Genomic DNA, 27,135 nt, shown 5'->3' on the forward strand with positions numbered 1-27,135 from the left:
AAAAGCAGGAAATTCACTATACAACATGCGACTACGTATAGATACTTAGGATAAACAATAACTTACGTGCCTTTCTTCCATCAGCCCGGACAAACACACTAAAGACCACAAAAATTAAATAAACAAGCCTAAAACTGGCAACCCAGAAAAGGCTACACTGGTGGGCGTGTCTTGTAAGCGGGGTTGACAGATCTGTTGAAATTACGTTTTTGCAAAAAATGTTTTATCTTAAGTGGCAGTTATATTGATGTTGCATTACTTAAGAATTTCGCGTTATACTTAATATGTGTCTATATACGCGTTTTACGGCATACCGGAATATAATGTCGACTGATATAATAAAAACTATAATTGTAGGATGCTGTGAACCGAACGTGGCAACCCAAAAGCAAAAGAGGAAGTGTTCGCCGGCGGGAAATTTGTTATGTATGCGAGCGTTACCAAAGATGCAGCCGGCTTGACTTTGCCTTTTCATTGATTAGCTAGTTTAACTAAATCAAATATCCATTATAACATTAAGCGATTTGAACGATCGATAGTCAGAGGTAAACATATTTTTCCGTTTTTTTTATCAAACGTTTCACATCTAGCTACAATAACAATCGGCAACAAACGGGGATTTCTTGTTATTTCTTGCCTTTATCAGTCGCTTTTGACCGTTTTCAGGTTGATCATGAAGGCTGAAATGGATAAAATCGTCACACTGTCAGATGGCGATAGTACCGTCGAGCTCCAGAAATACCTCTCCTCCCTTACAAATGACCAGGTAATAAGTTTGTCAACCTAGCCCATCACATTTATTTTTTTTCCTGCCGAATGGCTTATTAAATATTTTTCTATTTATTATTTGCCTTCAAGCTAATCACTGTGATTACCAATGGCGCACTAAAGGGTAAGAAGGTCGGTACCATGATTAAAGGCATATTCAAAGGTAAGTTCAAGTAGCTTTATTGTTATTATATTGAGGGTTAGACAACAATATAACAATATTCAGGTAGCACTGCTGAGTCATCAAAGTGTATTAAAAAAATCAATGCAGTGAAGTGCAATATGCAATGTTAATTGCATGTTATATGCACTTTACTGCACACAGTACACATTGACAACTGCTTTTTTATGTTGAGCTTTGGTTAAAAATAAACAGGGCACATTTCAAGGATAGATCTTTCAATAATATTTGTCTAAGGTTGAGCAAACAGATATAAAACTCAAGATACAAAGGAATAGAAAGATCAAAATAAAAGTTACAAAAAATAATAATATAATATAATAATAATAATAAAATACATAGAATTAAAACGGATGTCGGATTCTAAATCTGATGGTTAAATGATGTGTTGGAGTGTCCTGGAGACGAGAGTTGAAGCAGATTTTATTTGCAAAGCATTTTTATTTCCTTTTCATTTCTTGGTAAGTTTCTTGTGCGTTTTCAGTTTTGTGTGATTTTAGCTCTGCAAAGAGAAACAAATTATAAAATTTAAAAAAAAAACCCTCAACATAAATATTGGAATTGGAATATTAGAAAATCAAAATTCAACCTACAGGACACACACAGCATGGCTGGGCTGGAAAAGACTGAACAAAGTGAGGAAGGCAGTATTTAATGCCTCTGATTAGGCTGAAGCGTTTCCACCTGAGAGGGGCCTTTCCTTCCCAGGCAGGAGCGCTTGATCTGTTTTCCCCTTCTCAGGTGAAGCCTTGTGATCCCTGGATGGAGACTTCTGATAACAGAGCCTTCTCAAATCAACACATTTACTAATGAAAACAGCGTTAAGAGCTTTCTTGACTTTAAGGAGTTTCAGTGACTTACTCAAGAGTTTTCACTCATTCTTCCAAAGTTTCAGGCTGGGTTTAGTCTTAAAGTACCAACACCTATGTATAACACAATAAAATATTAAAAACAAAGTCCACATTCTTGTCCCCAACACAAAGACCAAATATGACTGTCTTATCTGTCAGTGGTGACAACACAATTTCTCTGGACTGTAATCAGACCTGCAAATCACTCCAGAAGGACTGCACTAAATCACAATTAAAAAAAACATGCTGCAAATTTTCATTTTCACAAAATGCACAATTATTTGCATCAAACTTAAATCTCAGTCTTAAAAATGTGTTTGTTGGATAAATCTCATTTAAAAGTTCATCTCTTAAACTTTAGGAGGAAGTGCAAATGAAATATATATTTTCCTTATTTTCTTAACCTCTTCAACATCAAACACAATAGAAAGTTTCTAGTAACCACTGTTAGTGGTGTCGAAGATTATACTTCAGCTGTGAGGCTTTCACGATTACATCTCCAGTCAGAATTGTTTCAAAAAAGTAAATTACCTGCATTGGCTTTAACGTCACATACGGTACTCTGTGCAGTAAATGTGTGTGTGCTCCTTTTTAGGCTCTCCACCCAATTCCACCGAAGGGTCAAACCGCAGACTTCTTGTTTATCAACACTGCATCCCACTGTGTGAGTCTGGGGATCTTCAGACTGAGGTGGCTGCTGATATCATCGGACTTCTGATGCTGGAGGTAAAAAAAACAAAACAACAGAATTTTGATGATGATTAAGAGTGTTTTTCTTTCTGTAAGACACATACCAGGTGGTTTCGATTAGAACAGCTGTTTTGTCAAAGTGCAGCATCAAGTAATGACATATAAAAATTTAAATAATGTTTTGTAACTGGGAGGATTGTGGCTGTTGAGGCTTAAGAGTATTAGTGTTTGAATGAGAAATTGAAAATAATAAGCTGTCACTGCTAACAGCTGTTTTGAGCTCTCTTGAGGCTATGAGACACGGGTTTATACATCATCAGTGAAATACAAAAATATTGAAATGTAGAAATTGTGACAAACTTACGCATTCCTGCATTGCTCAGGTCTAAAACTCTCATCTATTGTAAACTTCTTTGACTTTATAATCCAAAATACTTATTTTTACAGCATCCTGTATTGAGTCACATCAGTTTAGTACTGTTTGAATTGTAGACATATTAACAAATTGTGTGTCCCTGTCCCTTTCCTTTGTTCACATGTCGAGTATGGCACAGACACACCTGTCTAATTACCATTTTTCCTCCTGAATGTTGCACACAGACTCATACACTGTCTGGACCCTGTCTTGCAAAACTGGCGTCTCTTTTTGTTGAAGCCATTAAGGTGGGGAAAATGGGCAGTGGGAAATCCCTGGAGCTATTTCCTACTGTGCTTACTGCCCTTTCAGCCTGTGAAGCCTTGTCTTATGGCAAAGGTAAGTGCAAATCACCAGATTTTGTAGCTTTGTCATTTTATGTTAAATCAAAAACATCAGTGCGTCACTTAGCGATGTAAAGGTGCAAGTTGTAAAGTGTGTTGAATCTCTGTCTCTCCTGGTTGCTTATATTTTACCATAACTGCAGGTGAACTCAGTGGCGAGGAATACAAGAAACAACTGATCAACAGCCTCTGCTCAAGCAGGTGAGGACATCTCAGATTTTAAACTATATGCAAAGTACATGCGCAGTTTTAGTTTTTATAGAGATATTGACAGTATTTTCACAAGCTTATAAGACGAGGGATAAGAGTTCTGGTCCCATCACAGAGAATAAATATTTAAACACAAACCATTTCATATGGGTTTAAAACAAACAGCAGCTGGTGTAATAGGGTGTTTGTTTTCATGCAGATGGGACCCTCAGTGTGTCATCCACCTGACGACCATGTTCAGGTAACTCCTTTGACTATCACACCATCACATGTTCAAACACTCTGCGGTCTCCCACAGAATAATACGTTTATGAAAGTACCTTATATTTTCTCTTTTTTGTTTTCATAGTGTTTTACCGTAATATTACAAAGTTTTATCTGGTTGTGACTTATGCTGCATCTCAGGGCGTACAACATTTACATTTACAGTTTTTTGTGTCTGCTTCATTTTAGAGATGTGCCCTTGTCAACAGAGGAGCTTCAGTTTGTGGTGGAGAAAGTACTGAGGATGTTCGCCAAGCTGGATCTGCAGGAGATCCCACCACTGGTTTATCAGCTTCTACTTTTATCTGCAAAGGTGTGTGTGTGTGTGTGTGTGTGTTTAACAATAGCTATAGGAAATCACATCTTCCTCTTTGTTTTAATTATCTAAAGGCCTGCCCTGCTCTCTGTCTGTTAGGGTTGTAAGAAACAGGTCCTGGATGGAATCATCAGTTACTTTAAGGAGCAAGATGTTCGCCAGGAAGAGGAGCAGAAAAATGGAGAGTGCGTGGCTTGTACTTTGCAAGTGAAATATATTGTACTGCCTCAAAACTGCCAACTTTCCATTTGCTGATTTTTGTTTCCCACTGTTTCTTCCGTAGGAGCCTGGATCTAGAGGTCCAGTCTATTCCACAGGACCAGTTGCGGCATGTGGAGGGCACTGCTATCCTCCACATAGTCTTTGCTATACGACTTGACCATGAACTCGGGAGAGAATTCCTTAAAAGCTTTAAGGTTGTGTATAACTGTTATTTAAGTTATTTCTGAAGGTTTGATTAAATTTGTTACATGGAGAATACACTAAAATTCCATTCCTGCAGACATCCTATGGGGATCTGTGCCCTTTCAGTGTTGCTCTGTTGCTCTCAGTGGCACGCATCCAGCGTTATGAAGAGCAGGTGAGAAATTTATACTAGGTTGTTTTATAGTTTTTTTATATTTAATCTTTTCTGTTCACTTATTTTTTTTGTTCTCTGATTTGGTCAGGTGTTTGACCTTTTAAAGGGGGCAATTATCAAGAGCTTTAAGGATGAGCAGCTGCAGCAGGGGTCAAAGTTCCTGCAGGACCTCTTGCCTGGGCACTGCAGCGTGGATCACATGATTCTGGACACAGTCAAGAACAGGTCAGAGCATCAAAACAATCAATCCGTTAACCCTTTGAAACCTTAGCAAACTGGCTTGATTTCTTCTTTTTTTAAGATTTTTTTCAGGCTTTTATTGCCTTTAATGTACAGGACAGCTTGAGCATGAAAGGGGGAGAGAGAGGGGACGACATGCAGCAAATGGCCGAGACCGGAATCGAACCCGCAGCCGCTGCGGCGAGGATACAACCTCTGTATATGGTCTCTCTATCCACTGAAGCCACCAGGCGCCCCCCACTGATTTTTTTTTCAAAAGCATGGGAAAAAGCTACAAGTTACAAGAAACCTGGAAATTTAGCAAAAAAAAGAAAAGAAAAACATTAAATAAAAAAAGATTACAAAAACAAAATAATACATAACTACGGAGATACAACTGTTAACAATAATAACAATGACAGATATAGAATTCTATTTTTTCTTAGTTTAAAAAAAATCTTGAAAAAAATTGTCTCTCGATCTTTTCTTTAAACAAATAATTTTAAAGTCATTTTGTTTTCCTAATTTTTCGCAATTTGTTTGATGTCTCTTGCCAAGTTGTTCATTGCTTTTTCAGCCTAAAGAAATAAAATTTTCTGCACGTAAAAGGTGTCTGAATGCAGCACAACAAATCTGATGTTGTTCCAGGTTTCAAAGAGTTAACACAAGAACTAGGCATGTCTTGATAATAATTTTTTTGCCAAAATTATTACAATATGCGATATTTTCCACTGCAGTGTGTTTGGTTGGGATCATGTGACCCAGGGGCTGGTGCAGCTGGGCTTCTTCCTTATGGACGCATTTGGACCCAAACCTGGACCGTTCGGCAAGACCACAGAAGGGTCTGCAACTACAGCGCGGACCCCTGCTCAGCAGGCGTGTAAGCTCGGAGGACAGGTGCTCTTGCAGGGCTTTAAGGTAACAATAAGTTTTCATTTTACAGAATGACAGATAATTGACAACATCATCACACTGCATTTTCTCACTGGAGGATGTGTGTGTATTCAGATACACGAGCCCATCAGAGGCGAGATACTGGAGCAGGTCTTGAATCGACTGGTCACAAAGACAGCCTCACCTGTCAGTCATTACTTAGGTAATGCAACCTTTAGATATTAATCCAAGCTTTTCGTTGTATGCCAAAGTCTCATCAGTCTAAGTGGGGACTAAATTTTGACCTTTCTTATTTCTTTGTTTCTGCATCATCAGACCTTTTCTCTGACATTGTGATCTCTGCTCCCATGATCCTCCTGGAGTCATCTAGCAAGGTCACAGAGACATTTGACCACCTGTCATACCTGCCCTTGGCCACTGTTCAGGGTCTACTAAAGGCTGTCCAGGTTTCTCACCACACACACACACACACACACACACACACACACACACACACACACACACACACACACACACACACACACATTGTAGAGGTTGCCATTGTTTAATCTTTCATCTCTGTTAAATTTCCAGCCCCTGCTCAAAGTCAGCATGTCCTTGAAAGATGCTTTGATTCTAGTTCTCCGCAAGGCCATGTTTTCCAGGTGTGTACTGCTTTATAACGTCATCATCAGTTCAGTTAATTAACCAAACTTCAGTTAACACACACATGACAGCTTAACAGTAATAAATTTGAGGGGTAGGCTAACACCTCACATAAAGATAATTTCTCAAACTGTTCTTCCATGACCCTGTACTAGCCAACTGGACGGCAGAAAGTCTGCAGTGACTGGCTTCTTGTTGCTGCTGAAGAACTTCAAAGTTTTGGGCAGTTTGGCCTCAAGCCAATGCAGCCAGGCAATCTCATCAAGCCAGGTACAGTTAGACTGCATGTGGTCATCCTGTATGTGCATGTGCAACAAAACACCTGCAGCTCTGACAATATGCGCATTTTGAATTTTTATTGTTGACCTCTGTCGTCTTATCACTGTCTGCCTGAACCCTTGAAAAGATCCAAGTGGACGTTCACTCTCGCTACAACTCTGCTGCCAATGAAGCGTTCTGTCTGGAGATCCTCAGCAGCCTGCGACGCTGCCTCGGTCAGCAGGCTGACGTGCGCCTAATGCTCTATGAGGTTAGTGATCTCTTTTCTATGCCCTGTTTATTAGTTGTTTTTAATTTTGTTCATGTTGTTACAATTACTTAACATGATTTATAGCCTGTTAACTTTTACTCCACCTTAAGCATCATGCATACATATCTGTCAACTGCAGACAGCAGATAACATTTAGGGTGTGGACATTTTTTATACTTAGAAAGCAAATTCTTGCCTTTTTCAGGGATTCTATGATGTTCTCCGCCGCAACTCTCAACTTGCAAGCTCCATCATGCAGACCCTCTTCTCGCAGGTATGTGTGTATTAAGTGCATAATGTGTTAGACATGTTTGTGATGTTATCTATATCATGGAGAGCCGTATGTCATATTTTTGAATTCTTAGCTGAGGCGGTACTACGAGCCTGAACAAGACCTCTTGCCCCCGGTTAAACTGGAGCCATGCATCACAGCGCTCGGAGATAAAGTCTACCTGCAGGAGCCACTGGTACTCTGTCTGCTTTGTATCATCTCTGTGACTGTTTCTTTGCTGCGTCTATGTCTTACTGTGAATAGCATTTGCTTCATTTCAGGCCCATCTGCTGAGCTGTACTGTGCACTGCCTGCTGTGGCTGCAGAACATGCGCCGATCAGCCAATGCTGATGACAGCGATGATGAGGAGGAGGAGGAGGAGGGATACCAGTCTGAACTACAGACAATTCTAGAGAGCATGACAAGACGTATGATCAAGAGTGAACTGGAGGACTTTGAACTGGTAAGCATTAAAGACTGGAGAATAAGCTATAAAGTAAAATATGTGCAATGAACCAAGGCACAAGGTAGAAATTAAAATTTGCCCTTAAATCCTGCTACATCTTTTGGAGTCGAAGGAGGAGTTGATGAGTCTCTTAGCCCGGGAAATGCAGCTGCTCCACAGTCCTGTGGTACGGCAGTGGATACCACTTTATCTTTTCCCAGATGGCAGCAGGGTGAACAGACTGTGGCTGGGGTGGCTGCTGTCTCACGGTATCATCTGGGCTCTTCAGACACCTCACTTCACTGAGGTCACTGATGCTCTGTAGATGGGAACCAGTGATGTTCTGGGTAGTTTTAATCACCCGCTGTAGAGACTTCCTGTCCTGGGCCGTGCACGAACCATGCCAGTTCGTGATGTTTCCAGTCAGTGTGCTTCCTATTGCTTCTCTGTAGAAGTTAACCAGGATTTTGCTCTGGAATTTAGCCTTCCTAAGTTTTCGTAGGTCTTTTCTGTGCTTTTTTAACCCGGGTGGTGATGTGAGATGACCAAGATAGGTTCTCAGTGATAGTGATTCCAAGGAACCTAAAACTGTTCACCTGCTCCACCTCAGCTCCACTGATGTAGACAGGGGCGTGTCTCCTTATTTCTAAAATCAACAATCAGCTCCTTGGTTTTGCCGATGTTGAGCAGCAGGTTGTTCTCTGTGCACCACTTTGCAAGATTAATGATTTCCTCCAGGTATGAACTCTCATTGTTGTTTGTAATACGGCCGATGATGGTGGTTTTGTCCGCATACTTCACAATAGAGTTCTCCTGATGTCTGGGAGTGCAGTCATGGGTGTACAGTGTGAACAGAAGGGGGCTGAGCACACAGCCCTGGGGGGCTCCGGTGTTGAGCACTAATGTAGAGGAGGTTTGATTGCCAATCCAAACACTCTGAGGTCTGCATTTGAGGAAGTCCAGTATCCAGTTGGAGTGTTGTACTGAAGCCCAGAGTGTTAAGTTTTCCAATCAGCTTCATGGGTGAGAATGTGTTGAATACTGAGCTGAAGCCAACAAACAGCATCCATCACTACATTGTAGTTTTCAAAAGTTACGCTCAGTCTTTAGCTCCTCCATGTTCTGGTAAACAGTAAGAGTAACTTTCTCGGGATTGGCATCAATAATGTTTTTTGGTCTGATTATTTTTACCAGTGTCCTGCACACTGCAGGAAGATGGGAACCACAAACAAGAACATATAGGAATCCTTGTGACATGTTCAGGGAGGATACATGAAAGCATTTATCCCTAAGAATGAAATGATCATTTTGTTTTCCAATTGTACATCATTTTTCCTCAGTTTCTTCCATGCTACCCTTAAAAACTATTAATGTGGCCCTGGAAGCATCATTAATCCATATACACTGTCTGTGTGTTGATCAGGACAAGTCAGCTGAGTTCTCCACAGGATCCAGTGTTGGGGTGAAGAATAATATCTACGCTTTGCTGGTGATGGGAGTGTATGAGGTCCTTATGGAGTACAACTTCATCCAAGCCAACTACAAGTAATACGCACGTCTCTTTGTGTGGTCAGGACGTTGTGAGCATAACTGCTATTGAAGTGATTTTTTGTTTTTTGTATTCATGTGCTTGCCTCTGCGTTTTGCAGTAAAAGTGGCTTTGAGGAGCTAATTGAGCTGTTCAACCGCTACCACAAGCTGTCCGAAATCCTGAGGGAAAAATCAGGAAAGAGTCGAGCTCCATCAAACAAGACCTTACGCAGTTTACTCTCTTTGGGCTTCGTATCAACTCTCCTCACTGCGCTCTTCAGGTAAATGCTTCTGCTGGCTACATGGATTACTGTTACCTGCATGTCTTTAACAATTCTCGTTATAAATACTAGGTCTTAAAAGGCATCAAATAGTCTTAATTGTTACAAAAAATGTCTAATTTCATTTATCCACCTTTTAACCTACCTTTTACTTTATACTTGCACTTAGCTATTGGCAAAATATAGATTAACCTAACTCGAATAGGAACAGGAATAACCACATTCCTACGTAAAACCTACCCCTGCACAGGACCACATACTAACATGCTTTGCTTGAAAAAAAAAAAGAAGACATTTCAAATTATTACCAGATTTGGTTAAAACTATCTTAAAGAGTTCTTAAAAAGCATTGAAATATAAGTGTCTGATACCTGTAGACACCCTGGTTATACTTATTAGTTCACATTTTACAAAATTAAATCATAGTATATAGGCCTGCAAAATACCTGGAAAATGTTTAGAAACTCTGTATTAATTTGGAATTGCACTTATTTTAGTTTTTACTCTTACATGTTCTGACTGGATTTTACACTTATTACAGCATTTATCAGAATGACAGTTATAGGTATAAAGCAAACTTGCCGAGCAAAAACGTAAAAACACTATATAAGTAAAATTTGCATTGAATCAAGAGCAGTATTGGCAAAAACAAATTGTTAAAAATATTTTCGGGAATAAATCTGTACTGAATTATTTGCCGAAAATGTAAAAAGTTAGACGAATGTTTAAAAATGCATCTCCTTTTGTTTTTTAGAGACAGTGCTCAGAGCAGAGAGGAGGCTCTCTCAGTGCTTCGCTCGAATGGAGAATTTGTGCGTTACGCAGTAAGTGTGGCTGTAAACAAGATCCAGCAGCTGGAGGAAAGTGGACACACAGACGGTCCAGATGGACAGAACACAGACAGAGCTTTCCGTTTCCTCTGTGACATGACAAGGTCAAATAGCAGCATCTAGTTGGACTGAGTTCATGGGTTTGTCTTCTGTTCTGTGACATTGTTTAACCAATGAGAGATCTGTCCCTCCAGTGTGCTGATGTGGCGTTACACCAACATCCCCAGCGTGGTGGAGGACGCAGGGAAGAAGGAAAAGCGCTCCAGCCTGTCCTTGTTGTGTCTGGAAGGTCTGCTCAGGATCTTCACAACGTGCCAGCAGCGCTATCCGGAAAAGATGGCCCAGCTTCTCTCCACCATGGGTCAGACAGGCACAGTGAAAGCAGTGAATTTTAGGTTTTACTCTTGAAAGGTGCACAAGAAGTCATCACAGTTTGTGTTTCTTGTAGAAACCTCAGGGGGCGACGCCGAGCCTGACGATGGCAACATGACAGAGATGAACTACTTTTACATCCGACAGTTTCAGGTGCACCTATACAGAATTTAGTCATTCTTTGCTTATTTTAAAGGTCAGCATGCAAATATTTGTTTTCTGATGGCAATGTGTAAGCCATACCTATCCATTGAAAGACTGTGTCAGATTAAAACAAAATTTTGTACCGGGAGACTTTTAATATGTTATATACAGGCCTTTTTGAGTTTTTTTGAACAGCAGTGTTTTAGATTTAGGGCGCACAGCTCCACCACATCTGTTCATCTACACTAAAATCCAGTTTTCTTTGTCCATCATCAGAGGGTGCTGTTCACACAGTTAAGTGGAGGTGAGGAAGAATTTAACAGCAAAGAGGCTCAGCTGCTGGTCAGCATCTTGAGCGTGCTCTCCCGTCAGCTGAAACCCTCCTCCCAGCAGGTAGGTGTGCTCTCTCTGAGCACTTCATACAACAACCTCTGCATCACCTGTTCCACTAACACACACCTACATCTACAGTTTGTTCAGATGATCACGTGGACTGTGAAAATCTGCAAGGAGACCAGTTTTGGTGAGTGGAAGTTTCGTTCATTTTTATCCCATGTGCGGTCCAGTAAGGCGTGTTCTGAGGTGAGTTTATTTCTCTCTTTTAGAGGATTCTGCGTTCTCCAAGGGCCTGCTTTCTCTTCTCTTCAGCCTGCACGCTCTCTATAAGAGTCCTGTGAGCCTCCTGCTGGAACTCTGCCAAGACATCCACAGCCAACTGGGAGATATCGATCAGGTACACACAGTTATACTGTGCTCTTTGTTCATATTAAGTATCATACCTTTAAAAACAGTTGCAGGGCAGCAGGTGGTATCAGTTGATAGTACCAATAATTCATTGTTACTTTATTATGGCAAATTTGACTGCACGGTTAGCAACAGTTTGTGTTACTGTTGTGCCGAATAAAGCTTCTGATGAGGTTTTTGAATGAAGTTTTAAATGGCTGTTGTCACATTTTATGACATCAACGCATAAAAAGAAAAACAACCCCAACCAAAATGCTCAATTTGAATAAAGCCATTTATTTGCTTGAATGCATTAGGTCTTATTTTGAAAAAACAATCACCTTTCTTTAATGAACAAATGTAATTTATGGTGCTGTTAGACTGCTGCTAAGCCACCTTGTTTTAATACAGGCGCGTGCCTCCCTTTGTGTGTGGCAAACAGAAGAGAGAACTATTTTTTTAATTTTGGATTTTGCAACTCTCTGAAGTTACTGAAAATGTCTGGATCACTTGAGTCTAAAACAATCCCATGCAGCTGCCACAGGAATCTAATTCTATAAATAGTAAAATAATGATAGATATCTTCATCATTATGGTACAAGTACAGCAAAATTACGTTTGCGACTAAATACATGATGCAGTAAAAAGACAGTAGAAAGTAGGACACTAACAAGAGTAGTAACAGTACGGCTTTGACCAGTGTACTCATATATGCAAACTATCTTTAAACACTTAAAAAACAGTCTAAAAATTAAACATTAATCTAAAAAATTCTAATATGGGAACAACTGTCTTTGCTGTCGTGATATATAACTAACAGATAAATGTATAGCTCCTGAAAAATGAGCAACTACGTATTAGCGGAGCCTAATCTTTATCTGTAACTATGCAAAAATACCAGGTTTAATCCAAAAAAATAGACATGAAAAAGAAAGAAAAGCTGCGCAACATTCACATTTAAAACTGAATGTCACCTATGAATGAAGCTTTAAACTATTCGGTACAGCCCTATGTTCTTGTATATCTCAATTTTTGCAAAATGAATACCCCACGTTTTGTATAACTTTATATTCTGCCTTTTCTTCTTGTATGATCAGGATGTGGAGGTGGAAAAACAGTCTCACTTTGCCATTATCAACATGAAGACTGCAACAACGGGAGCGGTGAGTGTTGGCTGCTTTCACCGGAAGATTCTGGTTTGCTGTGACATCAATATCTCAGAATGTGTTTGCGCAGTGTGCTCACCATCTTCATCATTTTAATCTCTTCTTGCCCCAGCTGCTGGTCCTGTCCCAGGTTGACAGAGTGCTTGATGAAGTGGACTGGCTCATTGCCAGAAAGAAAAGCCAGGCGGCCTCTGACAAATCAGGTTCTGGTAAGAAGCCTTGCAAACTGATGCTCAGTTGGATTTATAGTGAGAGTTGAGAGGAGACAAGGCAAGAAATGTATCTCTGTCAGGAAATGGTACTAAAACATCTGATGTTACCACTCTGATATGAAGGTGAGGCGACCCAGACTGCAGGCCAGCAGGATCCGATAGAGAAAGCAGTGACTCTGCAGCTCGGGACTCTTCTGACAGCATTAAATGAGCTGGTCCAGACCGCCCTGCTGCCCGGCACCTGTACCATCACACTGCTGAGAGAACTGAGTCGCACATACACCATCCTCACCACCCTGGCCAAATATGTGCGTTATCTTTAAACTCTATAATCTCAGTATGAACGCAGAGTTTGTGAAGTTTGTCCAGTGTGACATTTTTTTTTCTCCACGTGTTGTTTCAGTACATCCAGGTGTGTTCCAGCCAGCACGGTGCACTGCCAGCTCGCTTTGAGAAGCTGGTGAGTCTGAGGTGTTGTTTCTCTGTTTGAATCCTGCAGTGCTTCTGACGTCACGCTAATTGATTTTTTTTTTTTTTTTTTTATCCAGGTCAAACTGTCGGGCTCCCACCTGACACCACAGTGCTACTCTTTCATCACATATGCACAGGTACCGCTCAGTCCAGTTCAGTCGTCCTTGCCAAAACTCCAGATTTTCAGACAAATTATAATCTTTCATTATGGTTATGCCATTTGGAAAACAATGCGTTTTCTCTTTTAGAGTGGAGAATTCAGTGGCGGAGGCGCAGATGACAAGAAGAAAAAGAAAAGGAATGAAGTGAACACCGCTGCCTCTGTAAGACTTCTTATCTCCTATAACTATGCAATGATTGTGACTGATTTGCACTGTACACTCACATTTTCTGTTTATTAATACTAAATCAAATTAAATGTATGGCTACACCGTACAACTAAAAACTTTTGAGCCTCAAATAATTCAGATTTTGAATAAATGCAATCAAGAATCTTTTTTGCTCTCTTGACAGGCAAAACTTTTGCGAGAGACAAAAGCCATCCCTAACTTGATCTTCAGTGTTGAGCAGTATGAAAAATACCTGATCACACTCTCAAAGAAGTCAAAGGTTTGTGCGAAATTAGATTACTTGTGGTAGTTGACAAAATACATAGAGACTTGTAAACCAAACCATTGTGCAAAATACAGAAAGCTCCCTGGACATCATCAGTGCTGTCATCAGTTGGGCCTCTCACGCAGTGTTTCACTCACTCAACACCTGTGTGTCTGTCTGTCCAGGTAAATCTGATGCAGTACATGAAGCTGAGCACGTCAAGAGATTTCCGTATCAATGCTGCAACTCTGGATGCGGCCATGCAGGAGCAGGACGACAGTCAAGAGGCGAGTGCAATCTCATACTGTAATCAGCAGCTCTGAACGTCCATTCAAAAACATCAAAACATTTTTACCGTGCAGATTGAGCAAATGGTTCAAATGTTTTCCAGCGTGTTTTGAAAGAATCTGTTTAGTTTTTATGTGCTTTGAACATTTAACTCCCTTAAACAGTCTCTCGTCCTGCACGCTTCTGCTGGATGAGATCTAAGTGTCTGTTTCTTTTTTTTTTCTTCCTTTCAGGAGTCACAGGATGCAGAGGAGACACAAGAACCCAAACAGAAGAAGAGAAAACAGTGAGCTGACACTCTGCTCCATTTGTTTGATACACAAATCCAGATTCCTCTCTCATCTAGAACTCGAACGGCTGCTAAACAGCCTCCTGGCGGTGTTGGTGTGTTTGTGTGGTTGAACTGCTGTTCTGCGTAACAGTACCTCGGCCCAGAAGCTGCTATCTTCCTTTGTTCAGAGAGCCTTTGGTGATGTTGATGATTTGGTACACGTCCAAGGCCTCACCTGTGGAAAGATTGCACACACTGTTTAAAGCTCTGGTTGTCCTACTGTTCACTTAATTCAACAGAAAATGTTTTTTGTATGACATGTATTTCTAATGCTGATAGATGTCAACCGTAATGGTTCTTCTTGACTATCAAAACTGTAATTTTTATTTTACATTATTTAAACATTTGTTGAGGACCTATTTGAGTTCATCAGGATGAATAAGCTGCTGATTGTTTAGAGGACGACTTTTTTTAAAAAACAGTTTTTTTTTTGTTTTAAGGCAGTGCAGTTGTAACCACATGTAGTGGTTCTTAAGATGGCCCAGCTTTATCAGTCCTTGGCTACACAAAGGGAATAGGTGGATCTAATACACATAAATGCACCCTGAAGAGATTTTCAGCGTAGTCCTCTGTTAATTGCTGTTTTGTTATTAAAATAAATAATTTTTCTTATTGTTTATTGTTTTGTTTTATTGTGTCTTGCATGGAATTTTATCAAGCCCGGCAGTATTGGGAGTAAAACTGTTGGCATGTTTGATATTCGTGTGTCCCTTAAATTTATAATTATATTGTACGGTATGTTCTTTTCTGGACCGGTCACACAAGGCTGTGTGCAAGTAAACAATGTAAAATGGCCCCTTACCTTTGATTTAGATTTTGGATTGAGACACATGGATAAACTTTAAGAAATATTTTATGGATAAATTCATGTTACCCAAGGTACCCTCAAAGTAGTAATTTGTGTACATAAAAAAAAATATTTCCACAAAACTATTTCTGCAGGGATTAGATCCTTAATTTACCTTTCTTTCTTTTTATGCACACTTTTTTTAGGGCTGGGTAATGCATCAATTTTATCTCTATATCAAGATACGAGACTAGGTATCGTTTTTTTCTGGTTTGAAAAGCTGCATTACAGTAAAGTGATGTTATTTTCTGAACTTGAGCAACTGCTCTAGCTTTTTTATTATTTGCCTCTACCCACTAAGCAATTATCTCCATGTTACTGATGATTATCAAAAATCTCATCGTGTAGATATTGTGAGAAAACACCATAAGTCAGCCCTACAATAAAGACTGATGCTGGTGTGCAGAACTCACCAGGCGGTAGGCCGTATTTTCTTTCCAGCCCTGTGGGGTTGGAGGGGGTCACGCAGTCCATGTTGACCTCCTTCCTCAGACACTGGTCAATGTCCACTGCACTGAAGAAAGCTACTGATTGGGGAAGGTCCTGCATGCCTAATGCATGGGCGAACACACTCCTGCAGGAGAGACAAACACACAATTAGACAAACTGTTGAGTTTATTGTCCGTTTTCTAGTGAATATTATGACGGAGAAGAACAAACACTGCGAGCAAACCTCGTAAGCACATTTGTGATCTGAAGTGCCAGCGCTGCTCTGTAACGGTCCTCGCTGCGGACGAGGTACCGCACCTCGTCGTGGATGCTGATGCAGAAACGGCCGTCAATGTCGTACTGCTCAAAGAGCCACTTCATAGCCACCAGCATCAGATGTAGGTAGTCCACTGCAGAGCTCTGGACCACCCAGTTCACTCTGCTCGTGATAAACTGACAAAAGAAACGTGGCACCATCATCATTAGCAAAAACAATGAACTTCATCCAGTTGGGGCTCTGTAGTGCTGTATGTAGAATTCATTATTTAGCAAAAAGCCATTTCTGTGCTAAAAATTTCTTTTTTAGCCACTTAATGATGAGATTTTAGGACTTACTGACACTTGGCTATGGGCAGTAAAAATAATATAAGGGCTAAGATTATCAGCCTGGCTGATTATTAGGGCTGATATTCTGCATTTGCGGATTATCTGTATTGGCATTTTATTTTAACGATCATCAATAAAATAAATGAACTAAAAAGTGTAAAGAAAGTGTCAGCATGGGCAGAACTTACACTTTTTTACACTCAGGGAGCTACTTTATTTATGCATTTCATATTTAAATTTTTCACTTGAGTTGCTGGGAACTTGCTGTATGTGATGTTGAACATTTCAGTTTTGATTCAACATTTGCTGAAGGCTTTTAAACAAAGTTTTATGTTGGAGTTTGTCATCTTCCAAATTCTAAATATTGACAAAGACTTTCATTTTTATTGTAAATGCATACTGGTTCCAAATATCGTTCATTGATATTATTAATTCCTAATAATCGGTATCAGTGTTGGCCCTGAAAAACTAACTTCGGTCGACCCCAATCTCTTACAACAAATCTCCAAAATTATACTTTAAAAAAAAAAAAAAAAAAAACAGTTTTTGGCTGCTCATGCTAGTTGAATTCCAGCATGTTGATTAAACTGGGACCGACCAGTTTAATCAGTTAATCACTGATCAGCTTCGCCTCACCTCATCCTTAACCGCCTCTGGCTCCAGCGCTCTGCTAATCCTGCAGCCAAGAACAGGAGTGGCTGGCTGGGCTGAATGAGCGATACTTTCCAGCTTGTTGAACATGTCCGACTCTGTACCTCCAGTCCACAGACGTTTGCTAACCATATCCCACTTCTTCCGTCGAGAGCTGAGTGATGTAAGAAACACAGAGAGACAGAGAGGTGAAAGAACAGATTAACTCAGAGGATGTGGGGGGATATGATACATTAAATACAAGTGTTTGTGTGATGTTTGTCTGATGTGTTCCTTGCTCGCTCACCACTGTGACGCCAGTTTGCTGATCCTCCGCAGCTCCTGCAGGGTGACACTTCCATAGTCCTCCCTCTCCACTTCAATACCCAGCTCACTGACCAGCCACTCAGCCTCCTCTGACAACTGGTATCTGACAAAACAAGCAAACATGTAGCACTAGAGATTTCAACTCCACAATAATAACTAAACCAAATGAAAAATAAACTCTTTATCTAAAAGCAGAGCTACTAAACTTGAGCGTACCTGCGTGTGCCCTTTGTTAAAGCGTACATCTGCTTGGCCTTACTGGCTGCATTGGCCTGACTGAGGCGGTGGTTGAACTGCATTAGCAGCCTCTCAGCGAAAGGTTGTCCCGCACCGTAAATACGTCCATAGTTGAACACCTTGGCATGCTCCCGGCTGATGCCCACAGAGTCGGCAGTGCGGCTGTGCAGGTCAGTGCCTTGACTCTTCTTTCCCTGAAGGGTCATCCAGCCAAACGCTGTACAACCTGAACCCAGCAGAGACACAAGATGAACACAGTTAACATCACATGCTGTTTGTTGAAACTGTTATGGCTTAAAAAAAAACAGGGTTCCAAAGAAGTATGGAAAAGTCTGAAATTTCTTTCTAGTAACTTCCAGGCGTGGATAAGTATAGAAAAAAAGACAGTACAGCTGTAATAATATAGAAGAGCTATGCAAGATTTCAAATGAACACATCTCACCGTGCATGCCAGCAAAGTGAGCCTCTCCCAGCACAGCAGCAATCCACAACTCTTGAGAGTCTACATCTGCTCCCACCAGGTGATATCCAGGCGGTACCTGCACCATGGCCTTCAGCTCACTGCCTACACGATCCCGCTGTGGACACAAAAAAAGCAACATTTCTCTATGGGCTAATAAATGCAAGTCAGCTTATTTATTTATTTAAATTATTTTAAATGATCCCCATTAGCTAATGCCAATGACACCAGCTAATCTTCCTGGGGTCCAAAATTCAGTACATCCTATTCATATTATATACACAGGCGTGTACGTGATGTACATTAGCTTTATCATAAACGCTGTATACAACATCAGATCTGCTCTACCTTATTCCATCGCATATCCATGTCAGTTTATGTTACATGAAGTGGTCGTAGAAGCTCAGTGAAGCATCTTTAGTGGTACACATTCAATAACATTCACATAATTCATCTCACGATCAGTCCATGAATTGGCCTCAAAGGCCTTCACCGGAGAACAAGAGCCAACGCTGCATCATTGATCAGCTGCTTAAGTAACATGTAAAGGATGTCTAAATTATTATTGGACTGGCGTATGTAAAGGGCTATTCTAATACTTGATGGTACGATAAATGACTCTCCTTTTAAAAGCATTAGATTTCCTAAGTTTGGTAACTTGACTGTAAAAACATTTGCAGAATAAATGCCGTTACTGAAGAGAGCGGTTACGTTTAGGGCAAACCTTTTCTCTGCTAGTAGCCATAAGAGTTTACAATGTATGCTATCCGTGTTTGTTCTTATGAGACAATATTGGAGTCAGTTCAAATTCTGAGTTAATGTGAGTCTGTGACGTGTGATGTTTTTCTTTGTCGACTCTGCTTCTTCTTACCCGTGCATTACTGGCAGTCAGCCACGTTGGCTCCACAGCCCTACGCGTTACCGTTCCAGCGGTGATAACCTGAGGTAATATGGCACCATACTGCCCCTCTTCATCAAACTCTTTGTGTCTTTGGGAGACAGAAAGGTTGTTATAAACAGCAATGACTTTCCCCTTATAGAATAAATACAGGAAAGCTATTAATATAACGGCAAACCTGCTGACAGTATGAGGAAGCTCTCCCTTTCGCAGCATCAGCGCCATCTGAGAGCTATAAAGCCATAATGAGGGCAGAAATGTAAATAAAAGAGAAAAAAAAAGGTAAACATAAAAAAACACACATGTTGGGCTATCGTTGTAGGAGGATATTTTTCACCGATTTTTAAAATGATAAAGGAGAAAGTTTAACAAGGTGAGGAGGAAATGAATTCCATATCTTGAAACCTCTGTATGTGATTCTAAATTGTGATGAAAAGGTTCGTGATTGGGGGAGCTGAAGCTGGAGTGCTTTTTGGGTGGAGTAATTATGAAATTTATTGTTAGTGATAAAGAGATTATGAAAACAGGGGGGGAGTGTTTTATGACCAAAAAAATGAATAACTTTATGGTGAAAACTAGACAGTTACTTTATGCGTTTATGGGCATTCCTCCAGAAGGACATCATTTTATTGATCTCCAGAGCTCGTGTCGCGTTGGTGCCACCGTGTCCTGCCCTGAGAGTACCGTCCTCCATCTTGGACAGGAAGTCTTTTGAAAAAGGACTGCCAACATTGTTGTGATTGCCATCCTGAAACACACATATTCAGTGAGACGAATGAATAAAAAGACCATACGCCAACGGTTCGTACTAAAGACACTTTATGTAAACAGTGAAGCTTCACCTTGTGAGGTAATTTGAAAAACCAGCACCCTGGGATATTGACATCGTTGTACGGGCCGTTTCCATGGTGATAATGGCACTGACTCTCCTCTGGGACAATATGTGAATCTTGAGACTGAATGCATGCAACAAAATCACAGGAAATTACAATAAGTAACGTTCACTTTCAGCACAATGAAACAACAACATGCAGAATAAAACCCCCAAACACTGTGTGCAAGACCAGAAAGGGCTGTTCCATATTAAAAAGTCCATAAAAGATGTTGAAATATAGAAAACTTTATGACACAAAGTCATTAAGCACCTGTAACTATCACTAGCATTTCACTCACCCCGCTTTTCTTCTTCACCACATTTTTGGTTAATCGGACTTCATTTTCCTCGGTCACACTCTCAAGGGATCCTAACTCCTCCATCTTGAGGAGAGTAAGAAACACACTTGTGTCATGATACATATTCTATCATTACAGAGCCTCTGGGCCTGATCAGTGATCCAGCACTGAATATACTCTGACACTTGGATGTATAAATGATGCAAAGGCATAAAAAACAAGCACTTTCTCACAAATCAACTGGTATTTATAAAGAAAGATGTGCAAACCGTGCATGTACTTCAAACCAGGTGTATGCACAGTTTTAGCTAAGATGGCTGCAGGTGTTATGATAAGAATAGAGTAAATAATAATTGAGACACAGGAAACGCTATTTTAAGGTTGCCAATTTGACAGATTGTGTTCTTAATTTCACAGATTACACAGTGTTCTGTAAAACGTTAACTAAAGGTGCATGTAATTTCAAATAATTAATGCGATGAATTTCATGATTTTTCCTTACATTTGAGCTACTACATTTGATCATCTCCCTACTAATGATCACGTCATTTGATCCTGAAGCACTTTGTAAAATCAGTTTCCATTGATAATCCTTCTGATGATTGAGATTTTACTGTGATGATTTACATAAATATGTGATAAATTAGTGGTATGGGCACTACAAACAGCCACAGGTGAACGTAACGACGGCTGCTTTGACACCACTGCAAAACCTCGCTGATGCCACACAGTGGTTAAAACTTAATTTTGTTTACCCCATTTCTCATTGACAGGTCTAATAAATGGTGGAGAAGGCTCAGCCACTGTTTAAAGAAATTTCTACATGTATTTATGGCAAACCTGGGGTGTGCAATCACGCACTTGCTCCAAGTTCCACAAAGACTGAGATTTCTAAAAAAAACTTAGGTGAATGTTCAGCTTTTAATTCTAGTAAACATAATGCATATGCACATTTATGTTCGAATCGTGAATATACACAATTTTATGCATCTGGCCCAAGGTCAACATAATGCAAATTTCAGACGATTCAACATTTAAACCATTTTATAAACCATAAACTTAAAGAATTGAATTTTGCTGAATCCACACCATGAAAAGTTATGCTGCATCAGCTACTAGCTGTTCCTGTTTGTCTATAATAGTGTATTTAAAAACAGTAACCTTAATAACTTCACTGTCCTAAGACAAGACAAGATTGATGTGAAGCTATAGGTGACGTCTTTATTATATTATTTCAAAACAGTGGATTTACGGATGTTTATGAAAGAGATGACTTCTTGTAAACACTAAAAGAAAAAAGTAAATCACATTCTCAGCATATGCACCTTTTCCCACACTGTGCTGTCTGTCCACACAAGGTCATCTGAAGGGCTGCAGTCCACATATTCAGGCCGCTCTTTGCTGTTCTGTTCACAATACTCTTTGTAAATACGCTCAATAGCTCTGTGGGACAAAACAATACTTAAATAAATGCACACACACCCCATTCTGTAAATATCTAAGATTAAATATTAATTAATAGCTCATGTCTTGGTGAGGTTATCACGGTGTATTAAGTACCTGTGTGGGCACACGGGCCCCGTACTTTCCTCCTCAGGTACCAGGTTATCCCTGCGTCCAGGTACCAGATAGCCCCACCCGTGTTTCTCTGTGTAATGCAGGGGAAAACCATCCCACGTCAGACCCATCAGCTTAGGAGTCACTCTCATCTGAAGACTGATGAGGCTGGCTCCAGGTGACCAGCTGTCGTCCTCTGACATCTTCTCACACAGCTTACGATACCACCTAAAGGACAAAGGCAAGACTGTCAGGAGAAAGTAAAGGATAATTATTAAATGGCTCTGTGGTGCTGAGTGACGTTACCCTGGGTGTCCAGGCAGATGTTGCCTTCGCTTTGGAAGTCGATTCACTGTTTCCTTCAGCTTCTCCACAGCCAGTCTGCCGGGGCAAGGACCTGCCATCTCCTTTTCAGAGGGCGGACCTGGGTCTAACAACAACTCAACTGAATCATCTCATAAGTTATTTCTATGCTTTTTTTAATTGTTGTTATACTATTTAAACTAAAAACATTAACATTTAAATCTATTTTTTAAATTATTTTTGATTAATTGTATTACTTTTATTGTATTACTTACTATTCTATTTTTTATTTTATTTATTTATTATAAATTTCTCATAATTCATAATTTTATCAATTATTTCTAGTCTAATTAATTTATGTATTTCAGTTAATTTGTAATCTGTTATTATTATTTCATTTTTATTATTATTATTATTATTGTCATTGTTCATTTTATTTTATTTTCTGTGAGAGTTTGACTGTGTGAGGAGATGTATATTTATTTACTGATGTAAATTTTTTGATGCGCAGTTGAAACTTCAATAAAAATATTGTAAAACAAAAAAAAAACAGCCTTCTTGAAAAAAGATAGGTATGACTGTGGCTTTATAAGTGTGGCCCAGGATCTGAGTTTATACCTTCTTCCCATTCTGGAAGAGGAGTAGCAACTTGTGTTTCGGATGCTTTTTTGGCCTGTTTCTTCTTGCTGGCTGCTACTTTCTTTATCTTGAACTCCTGCACGTCCCACTCAAGATCCCAAAGCCAGGGGTCTTCTTTGAATCTTAAAAGAAAATCACAAAACATACACACAATGTGGATGTTTTTATACAAAGCACTTCAACACTTACTGGAAGATACATGGAACAACAAATTATGCATAAATCTAGTAGGCTAAAATGAAATAATGTGCTACAGTCACAATACGGTGATCAATATGTGCTCTTCTCACCTGTCATCCTGCAACAGCTGGCATGCATCATCCGCTAGAGTCATCAGAGACTTCTTCATCTCTCTCTGGAGCTCTTCATAAATGTCCTGAGAATCTTCCAGGTAACGCCCCCAGTTCTGATTGACAGGAAGGTAGCTGACGCCCATCTCCAACATCCCTGCAAACGTCACTGGATGAGGACACCTTTTAAAAAAGATAAAAGATAAAAGAATTTGCAAAAACATTGGGGAAAGCAATATAATTTATTGGCCAGAAAATCAATATATTAAAAAGTTAGAAGAAAAATTTTATTGGTCGGGATTTACTGACCTCTCCATGAAGAGCGGAAGCTGCTCTGTAAAGATTTGATGTGTGGCCTGGACATCCATGGCGCAATACTGCATTAACTCCTGCAGAGGTCAGCAAAGCCACATATATTTGTCCGTACTGCATGATGAATGCCAGTCATTTAGGGGACTTTAATAGAGTGTAATTTAAATAAATCTGGCCTATGGTTACTGAAAATGTGACACAGTATTTGTCATGAAGCTCTGACCTGAAAGTTGCTCCTGACATCCGTCATGCTGCCCTTCACAAATGTCTCTCTGACCTCTTTCTTCAGCGGCGGCCCTCCCACATACAGTGCATGGACATCAGCCAGGTTATTAATGCTGCTAATATTAACCCAGTCCCAGGAGCCAATCTATACACACAAAGACATCATGTCACATTCAGCTTTCAAAGCGACTAACCACACTTATAGATCCTGACTCTTTCAGCAAAAGAAAAGCTGCAACATTATCACAAATGATGCATGTTGAAATATTGTGCATTGAAGAACACAAACCATTGGCCCATCTCTTTTCTGTTCAGTTTTTTTCATGTGTGCCTTGACCTCCTGAAGACCTCTCTTTTTGCCCAGCTTATTGGCCATCCACAGTGTGCGCTGGAACCCCGTCAGCCCAGAGATGGCCATGTGAAGGCTCATGGTGTCCATGAAGCGTACCTTAGAACCCTTTATGGAAGAAACAGAGAACTATAAGTGAACTTTTATGTCATACACAGAGAGGTGCCTGCTTAATTGCACATTTTTACATCATACACTAAAGATGCAACACAAAAAGAAGGAAAGGACAGAGTGCTAGAAAGCTAAGTTTGCAAAGAGCCAAATGAGAAATGAGAAAAAACACACATTTTCATTGATAAAATTTCCTCAGACATTTCCATGACATTCAAGGGCACATGAAAATTCTTTTTGTTTTCTCTGTCCACTAGCCTTGTGTTTTTCAGACATATCAGATTCAAAATAATATAATCTCTTTTCAAACAGTATTTAACCTTCTGAAAACTGAAGCATCTCTTTTCTTGTGCTGCCTTCAGACGCCTTTTACAACCTATTTAAACCTTTGAATGCTGAGCAAATTGGTAACTTGGTAAGAAATGTTTCGCAAATGCAAGACATTAAAAATGTAGAAAATAATTTTTAAAAATCCAGAGAAAAATGTGTGTGTGTGTGTGTGTGTGTGTGTGTCTTTTTTTTGTTTTTATAATTTTCAGGTCTTTTACATCTTTGTTGCTCACTACCTTCTGACAAAAATGACACCAAAGTGCTCCAGTTTTAAAGGGTTAGGCTAGTAGGCAAACAGGAAGGAAGACACAAACCAAAGGGGAAAATGACTGATTCAGATGACTTTTCCAGGCTTGGAAAATGTGACTGTGGAAATCCATGACTTATCCAGGTATTTCATGACCGTGGGAACTCTGCACATTATCATCTGAATACTGACCTTTAGTAAGTATTGCTCCTTGATGTAAGATCGGTCAAAACTGACATTATGGCCTACAATGAGCTTCTCCATCCAATCACCTCTTGGCGGGCGGGCAGAGTTTCTAGGTGTCTCCAGGGGAATGAGGTCAGCCAGGGTCAACTGGTTTGACCAGGAGTACCGCTCCTCAATCAGACGCTTACTGCACCAGGAGTACCTTGCAGAGAGATGTGCACATTGTGGGAAATTAAAATCTAACTAATAAAGAATCAAATATGTACGTTTAAGCAATTTTGGTAATGTTAGTAGAAGGGCTTGGCTGATATTGGTTTTTCAGGGCCAATACCAATACTGATTATTAGTACTTAATGAGACCGATAACCAACATTGGGAACTGAAGTGCATTTACAATAACAATAAAAATATTTGTCAAAATTTAAAATTTGGAATATAACAAAGTCCAACAAAAAACTTTGTTTAAATGCCGTTAGCGAATGTTTAATCAAAACTGAAACTTTCAACATCATGTAACAGCAAGTTCCCAGCAACCTTTTTTTTTTTTTTATAAATTTCAGTGAAAATTTAAATTAATAATGAATAAATGAAAATAGCTCCCTGAGGTTTAACAAAGTAAAAGTTCCTCCAACACTGATACTTTTTTTGAATGTATTTCGGACTGCCCTGGTGTCGGTTCAGTGTAATATGTACACTTTTTCATTAATTAAATTTGTCGGCAATCATTACAATAAAATGCTAATACAGAAAATCGTCAAAATGCCAAATATCGGCTCCAATAACCGTCCAGGCTGATAATCTGTCAACCCCTAACTAGTAGGGCGATGGAAATCCATCCTCCACCAATCAAACAAAACTCGACCCATCACACAACACCTCAGTGAAACTAATCAATCCTTCCAATAAACAGTTTAATGCCATTCAGTGCATTTCTTGCTTGTTCCTCACCAGTTAGTGGGAGACACAGCAACAGCCAGTGTGGGACACCGTCCCTCTGTCATGCACACCTCCACATCAAACACCAGGGCCGACTCCTCTGGGAAATGAACCTTTTGACTCTCCCCATTAGGCCCATAGCGTGTCCAGCCAACCTCCCAGCTCCATTCCTGTGGCATGGGAGGGAGCTCAGCCAGGTGCAGCTTGGTGGCAGCCTCAAGGTAGGGAAGACTCTGCTTCTGGGCCAACATACGAAAGTGCTCATCAATATCTTTGCCATACATTTGGGGAAGCTTCAGTTCCACTTCCGGCAACAGTGAAGTTTCCTTCCCCCACAGTTCATGTTTCTGCAGGTGCATAATGCTGCGCTTCACATCCTCCTCTCTGTACTGTGGTTCCAGCCCTCGAAAGATCTGGTCATGGAGGTTCTTTGACAGCATCTGGATGTTAAGGGGGTTCAGGCGGGTCTCTGTGGAGTCCTTGCCCTGGAGAGAGACAGGCTTGGTGGAGTAGAGGGAGCGCAGACACCTCCATTGTAGAGAGATGAGAGTCCTCTGCAGTGGATGGCGCACCACATGCAGCATCACCTCATTTGGACTTCACACTAGAGCTGGAAGATATTGATGCAACATCTATTTTATGACACATGATACAGCTTACCCCCAGTTTCTATCATGCAATATTATTATAGGCACAAAGACTAGATATTGCTATATCTAGGTACTAAAAGGACTCAATACACAGATAATATTGTTTGAGATTATGTTATGATGTGTAACTGTGTATACATTGTATTGTGTTCAAAAACAAAATGTGCAACATTGGCTGTTAAATTGCACAGTGATTGGAAATATCTTGGAGAAAGAACTCAGCTACACATGTTCACTCAGTAAAGTTAACTTTATTTAAAAATGTATTCTCAACTTTAACGTTAACGCTAAACAACTGCTGGACTAGATGTTAGCTAGCTTAACCTACCGTAGCACACTACAGTAACGTACATTGCAAATTGAGAAAAACAGTCACCTTATTTGTTAAAATTAATATAAGACACCACCAACCTGATAATGTAACGTATGCTGGCCCATGCCCCAAGAGGACTGTTGCTAACTTGTGAGCAACCAAACAAAAAGCAAGCTGTTTAATCCCGCACTTGCTAAATTTGTTAGCTAGAATGTCGCTTAGAGCCAAAAAAGACAACACACCTGATTCGTGTTATGAGGTTTCACGTTAACTAATCAGCCCAAAAATGTTTAAACCAGCTCCACAACAACTTAGCATGTTAAGTTAGCATATCAGCCCATGGGGTGTTAGGACCAAACGAGACGAAGCGTGAGCGACCCCATGCGGTCCGGATGACCGCTTCGGTTTTTACCGATACAAACAAACGGGCGGACTCGCTACAGTATCGTCGAAAAAGCCAAAGTGGTTCATCCACAATCTCTGACAATAGAAGAACCACACTTATTGAAGTTATC

The 27,135-nt window shown here is 40.1% G+C and overlaps 2 protein-coding genes across 4 annotated transcripts; one reads left to right on the forward strand and one right to left on the reverse strand.

Moving 5' to 3' along the window:
* Nucleotides 1–371: 371 nt before the first annotated feature.
* Nucleotides 372–15,182, forward strand: fanci (FA complementation group I). Its single transcript, XM_042495720.2, has 38 exons — nt 372–545; nt 667–766; nt 859–931; nt 2,396–2,526; nt 3,091–3,244; nt 3,393–3,450; nt 3,659–3,700; nt 3,913–4,036; nt 4,139–4,224; nt 4,323–4,455; nt 4,542–4,619; nt 4,708–4,844; nt 5,576–5,756; nt 5,847–5,934; nt 6,048–6,178; nt 6,306–6,376; nt 6,533–6,647; nt 6,784–6,906; nt 7,112–7,180; nt 7,272–7,373; nt 7,459–7,641; nt 9,047–9,168; nt 9,273–9,434; nt 10,189–10,368; nt 10,459–10,625; nt 10,713–10,789; nt 11,057–11,173; nt 11,252–11,303; nt 11,386–11,513; nt 12,601–12,666; nt 12,782–12,878; nt 13,005–13,189; nt 13,285–13,341; nt 13,430–13,489; nt 13,601–13,675; nt 13,866–13,961; nt 14,132–14,233; nt 14,468–15,182. The coding sequence occupies exons 2-38, from the start codon at nt 674–676 to the stop codon at nt 14,522–14,524; spliced, it is 3,972 nt and encodes a 1,323-aa protein (XP_042351654.2). The 5' UTR covers nt 372–545; nt 667–673; the 3' UTR covers nt 14,525–15,182.
* polg (polymerase (DNA directed), gamma) lies at nt 933–26,988 on the reverse strand. Of its 3 annotated transcripts, XR_015776967.1 has the most exons (25): nt 26,719–26,988; nt 25,670–26,267; nt 24,728–24,923; nt 23,788–23,955; nt 23,497–23,643; nt 23,271–23,350; nt 22,962–23,144; nt 22,651–22,793; nt 22,036–22,159; nt 21,733–21,957; nt 21,498–21,615; nt 20,173–20,256; nt 19,842–19,955; nt 19,587–19,747; nt 19,178–19,231; nt 18,973–19,090; nt 18,084–18,219; nt 17,621–17,867; nt 17,385–17,507; nt 17,084–17,252; nt 16,086–16,294; nt 15,826–15,986; nt 14,660–14,740; nt 1,543–2,520; nt 933–1,451 (listed from the first exon to the last, which is right to left on the reverse strand). XR_015776967.1 is itself a non-coding variant. In XM_088079968.1 (24 exons), exons 2-23 carry the CDS (start codon nt 26,239–26,241, stop codon nt 14,676–14,678), a joined length of 3,597 nt encoding a protein of 1,198 aa, XP_087936094.1. In that variant the 5' UTR covers nt 26,242–26,267; nt 26,719–26,988; the 3' UTR covers nt 933–2,520; nt 14,660–14,675. The 3 variants fall into 3 exon arrangements, 2 of the variants coding, with proteins under 2 accessions (XP_087936094.1, XP_042351656.2); XM_088079968.1 differs by having other exon boundaries at nt 933–2,520; XM_042495722.2 differs by lacking the exons at nt 933–1,451; nt 1,543–2,520 and having other exon boundaries at nt 14,659–14,740; nt 26,719–26,987.
* Nucleotides 26,989–27,135: the final 147 nt, after the last annotated feature.

This window comes from Plectropomus leopardus, chromosome 7, assembly GCF_026936395.1.
Source record: "Plectropomus leopardus strain MGB_pleo_1.0 chromosome 7, ASM2693639v1, whole genome shotgun sequence".
Classification (NCBI taxonomy): domain Eukaryota; kingdom Metazoa; phylum Chordata; class Actinopteri; order Perciformes; family Serranidae; genus Plectropomus; species Plectropomus leopardus.

What these genes read in the sequence shown, in the direction of transcription:
- fanci (XM_042495720.2), top strand. Translation starts at nt 674, where the DNA reads ATGAAGGCTGAAATGGATAAAATCGTCACACTGTCAGATGGCGATAGT. An exon ending in AATTCCTTAAAAGCTTTAAG is followed by an intron (nt 4,456 to 4,541) that starts GTTGTGTATAAC and finishes CCATTCCTGCAG; the next exon opens with ACATCCTATGGGGATCTGTG. An exon ending in TTCATCCAAGCCAACTACAA is followed by an intron (nt 9,169 to 9,272) that starts GTAATACGCACG and finishes TGCGTTTTGCAG; the next exon opens with TAAAAGTGGCTTTGAGGAGC.
- polg (XM_088079968.1), bottom strand. Translation starts at nt 26,241, where the DNA reads ATGCTGCATGTGGTGCGCCATCCACTGCAGAGGACTCTCATCTCTCTA. An exon ending in TGGTGAAGAAGAAAAGCGGG is followed by an intron (nt 19,956 to 20,172) that starts GTGAGTGAAATG and finishes GCATGCATTCAG; the next exon opens with TCTCAAGATTCACATATTGT. An exon ending in TGACTGCCAGTAATGCACGG is followed by an intron (nt 18,220 to 18,972) that starts GTAAGAAGAAGC and finishes TTGTGTCCACAG; the next exon opens with CGGGATCGTGTAGGCAGTGA.